General features: G+C 57.2%; 1 protein-coding gene across 2 annotated transcripts in view; it reads right to left on the reverse strand.

The window, feature by feature from the left end:
* Positions 1 to 4,280, reverse strand: part of LOC113206363 (uncharacterized) — a 19,982-nt gene extending 15,702 nt beyond the window's left edge. Inside the window, exons 1-2 of one of the 2 annotated variants that reach the window (XM_026422423.2) lie at positions 4,041 to 4,280; positions 843 to 1,074 (exon numbers count right to left, since the gene is read on the reverse strand). In XM_026422423.2, the coding sequence (XP_026278208.2) occupies positions 843 to 1,074; positions 4,041 to 4,277 (469 nt within the window). In that variant the 5' untranslated portion in view covers positions 4,278 to 4,280. Of the gene's footprint in view, positions 1 to 833; positions 1,075 to 4,040 lie in introns of both variants that reach the window. The other variant, XM_026422422.2, reaches the window with a different exon arrangement.
* Positions 4,281 to 4,333: the final 53 nt, after the last annotated feature.

Here is a 4,333-nt window from a genome sequence, read left to right on the forward strand (position 1 = left end):
GGGGGGGAGCGGGGGCCCACAACGGCTGAACCCAAATTCACCGCATAATTTCAATAACGCGCTATGTTTTTAATGGAGGCACCGCTAACTTAATTTTCCTGTAATGGGCCGCTTTTGGTCCCCATTACCTGCAGTACGCGGGACAGCTTAAATGCAGAGAAGAATGCGGGGAACAAGAAAAGGGGAGTCACCATGTCAATGCATAAGTGATTTTCGTTTTGTTGTTTCCTGCATTCTTCTTCTTTTCATCTTTTAACGGGATGCTTTATTATCGCGCCAAGGCACTTTAATCCAAAAGAAGTTACATTTTCTTGTTTACAAAAACCAAGAACCTTCTGTGGGGGGCGCGCTACCGGCCCGAGGCCGGTTGTTGCTCGGGTCTGCCCGGTTCCTCTGGCGGATGCTGTGGTGCTGTTGTGGCAGGGGGCGGAGGCGGGGCGGGGCCAGCGTGCTTGTAGGGGTCGTGCAACGAGAACGTGCTTTGCGTGCTCGAGGAGTGCCGCCGCGAATCTGCTCCGTTCGCATGTCCTCGCCTATCAGCGTCGCGCACTACTTGAGCCCCGCAGAGCGAGCGGGCACAGAGCGAGCGCAGGCGTCAGCGAGGCGACTCGTCAGAGGGACATGCAACACCATGCGACCAGGGTGGCGACCCGACTACGACCCGACCTGCACGGTCGGATCAAATGCCTCTGCCCCAAAATCGTTCAGGATAGACCCCAGAACAACTGTGCAAAGTCTGGTAGATGAGTCATTTCGTGCAGTATTTTTGTGCGAGGCCACTGGACTATCGCCCCCGACCTGGCGCTGGCGCGAGCGCTGGCGGGTGGACTCACCGGACTCACCGTTCTGCTGGCCGAGCGACATCCAGAAGCCCCGGTCGTTCTCGTCGACGACCCTGAATCGGTACTCGATCTTGCCCAGCGGCTCCTCCCACAGCAGGCGCAGGTCGGTCGAGTTGTCCAGCTGCGCGAGGAACATGAGCGGGCACAGCGAGATCTCCTTGTAGCCCTCGCCCGGGATGCGGTCCTCCTCGCGGTGGCCGATGGTCTCCACGGCGTACCAGTAACCCGACAGCTGGAACACCACCCACACTTATTGATTATTTATTGCAGATACACTGTTGAAAATTGTCGTACCGGGTACAAGAATATTTTACATAAAATATATGTCATACAGTTACAATTCGAAATTGTAAAATTTACAAGCCTTGCGTATTGACTTGGAATCGAACAACGAGCAAGAGTGGGAGGTTGCACCAGGTGGTTGATTAACCCCGCTCTCTTCTGTAGTTATGCTGTACCGCACGCACGAGGCGGGCGGGTTGCCTAGTCGCTGTGCCCGTAAGGGGCGATAGACAAGCCCGCCCGCAAGCATGCGTGCTGTACAGCATAACTACAGAAGTGAGCGGGGTTAATCAACCACCTGGTACATGTACGACTCGTTTTGTAAATGGCAAATTAAAAAAACAACAACATGTCGTTAACAGGATGCAGGACGTGATAATTTTAAAATGTCACACATTTTTCGCTTCAATAATTATTATAGTGCGCAACCCCTCTGAACGAACAAGCCATTTGAAGATGTTTGGCGGCACGGCGCCCTCGCCGCGACCGCCCTTCGGGCAGTGACCCTATGAAGTGTCTCACACGGCAGCCCCGCCCCGCCCCGCCCCGCCCCGCCCCGACTTGTCCCGCCACAATTGTATAATGCCCGCCCCCTTCCGCAGACCAAAGAGGGCGGGAAGTGCGAGCGACGGCGACGAGGATCGCGCGGCCCGACAAAGTCTCTTTTCATGTCGGATTGAGTCTGTAGAGCAGAGGTGAGGCGCCTCCCCTCACGAGACTAAACCCACCACGACGCCCGACACCCGAGTCAGAGATACAAACGGTGCGCGGAATCATTTTTTCCCAGCACCAACATGCAGAAAGAAAATGATTGCTATAACACCCGTATATTCCCTCGCTATAACCAGGTCTGCCTGCCCAGGCGTGAGCGATGGAGCCGAGGAGCGATGCGCGGCCACCGCGCCGCCGGCATACTTCAGTTCAGAGGTAAATGACATACGGTTTTGTGGGGTCGACATGTTGACACCCTCGTACGACTTTAGAATTCAGGCCGCGCTTTTTTTGTCTATGCATGCAGGTGTGCCGGCGGGCTTGTCTACCAACACCAACTCTCACTACGTGTTTTTTCTCCGATCCATTAGGCGCCTGCGAGACTCGGGGTAGGCCACCCCGCAGTACACGCGTGCACGGCAGACACGATGTTGCCTACCTCCCAGGCGCCATGAGAGCTTGCAGGCAGGGCCTGATCTTTGCAAGTTCGTCGTGGCGCATGACGCACGTACTTTTATTCAATAATTCCTTATGATGGCCCTTATGGAGTATACAACCCGTTCAGATAGACTTGAATAGAATTCTGGAATTTGTATCATATGCTTTCACGATCCGTTCCTGGAGGAAACTTTTTGATGGATCTGATTTCTTATACTAAACAATAGCAGCGTGTATCTGAATGTGCGTTAGTTGGTAACACTGAACACTGGCTATGCATAGGGTTGGTATCTTGGAGAATGTGTGTTGGGCATTCCCTTTCGTCGACCGGTCAGTTTTAGCGAGGTTTTAGTCACACAGTTGCCCGGTGTGTTTCCGTGATTGTGTAGAAGCAATCGCGATGTGAGTTTCACCTAAGCCCACGAGTCAGTTATCCAACCAATGCTCAACAGAAGTGATGGACCGTCCGAGTCAATGGTGTGGGAACGGCAGCAGCGCAGCAGCAGCTCCGGTGAGTAATGCGGTAGCAGAACAGAGGTTATGTGACGCCGCGTAGGGTCGATCAACGTTTCAGACGGACACCAGCCAAATCTCAGTGTTTCTTAGTGCAATATTCTTCTTTTTTTGTACGCTGCTTTGGGGGTTGTCCACATATCACGTCACGCTATTTTGGGCTGTTTTTGACCCCTCCCCCCTCCGCCCACTACGCTGCTAACCTAACCTTCCAATGCTTTTGGTATAGGACCTATAGGACTGTCAGGCTAGAGTAGCCCCCTCCCCCCCAAACGCGTACCATAATATGTGGATTATTCGTTGCCTGAATGTTTTTTTTTACAACACCACGTTTAATAATTTGTGTGAAATTAAAGCGGCTAAAATACGACGTAGGCTATGCCTTCAGCCCCGGAGGTTCATAGGCTTACACACATGGCCAAAGCAGGGCCGCACCTGCAGGACGGTGTCAAACACACACACACACACACACACACACACACACACACACACACACACATGCACACACTACACACACTGTCCCGCGTCCATAGCCGCGCCGTTCATCCGTGACAACTGCCGCCCCGCCCTCCAGGAAGGCAGGGGGAGCCGCGCGCCGTTTACACGCCTGCGCGCCGCGGGACCCGGGCCCGGGACCCGCGGGGCCCAGGTTAGTCGCCGCGGTCGGGCCGTGCTCATCCAAACACAAATGTACGATGAAATTCACGGGCGCGGCGCATGTTAGCTTAAACGCCCGGAGCTATAGCGACCCTGCTTCTCCGGCGAGCGCCACTGGGGGAGGGGCGGCGGCGGCAGGTGGCTCCTCACGCGTCAGCGACCCGCGCCCCGGCAGGCGGCCCCGGCAGGCGGCCCCGGCAGGCGGCGCAAGTCGAGCGGGAGACTGCGTTACTGCTCGGCCTCGGCCCCTAATCACACGCGCTGCCGACGCTCTCATCGACGCGATCCGAGGCGAGCGACAGATGGGGCGGGGCGGCCGGCAGGCACCAGCAGCGGTGGTTCACGAAGAAGACGCACGGGGGTCATCAGGACGGGGCGACGGCACCCAAAACTTGACCAGCATGAATGTGCATGGCCGATCTTTTCGCCCGGCTATACCGCGCAGCTGAGCTGCGGAGCGGCGGTCTGGCTCAGACCGAACTGGAGGCCAACTTATTGGCTTCGAGAAAGTCCGCCAGCCCGCCAGCGACCGTTGTCAGACGGCATGCACCCGAATCAGGCGAGCCCCCCGGTGAGGTGCATACGCGAGACACTGACCGCCTCCAGGTTGACGTTCTTCTGCTGCTCGAGGAGCGCGCAGTGGCGGTTGGGCACCGGGGCGTTCTTCCGGTGCGTCAGGATGGCCTCGTTGGCGTTGGGCATCATGGAGGCGGACGCGCCGGCCAGCAGCGCGTGCACGACGAGGAGCGCGGCCTGCAGCACCATCGCGACGAGGGGGACGCGGTCGTGTCGCGGACAAGACGAGCGGCGGACTGGACCGGCATCGGGCGGCATCACGCGGCACCAGCGACGTACGCGATGGACCGCCCCGCCCTGCCCGGCCCCACCCC

The sequence above is a fragment of the Frankliniella occidentalis genome, unplaced genomic scaffold (assembly GCF_000697945.3).
Source record: "Frankliniella occidentalis isolate FOCC.00 unplaced genomic scaffold, Focc_3.1 Scaffold398, whole genome shotgun sequence".
Lineage (NCBI taxonomy): Eukaryota > Metazoa > Arthropoda > Insecta > Thysanoptera > Thripidae > Frankliniella > Frankliniella occidentalis.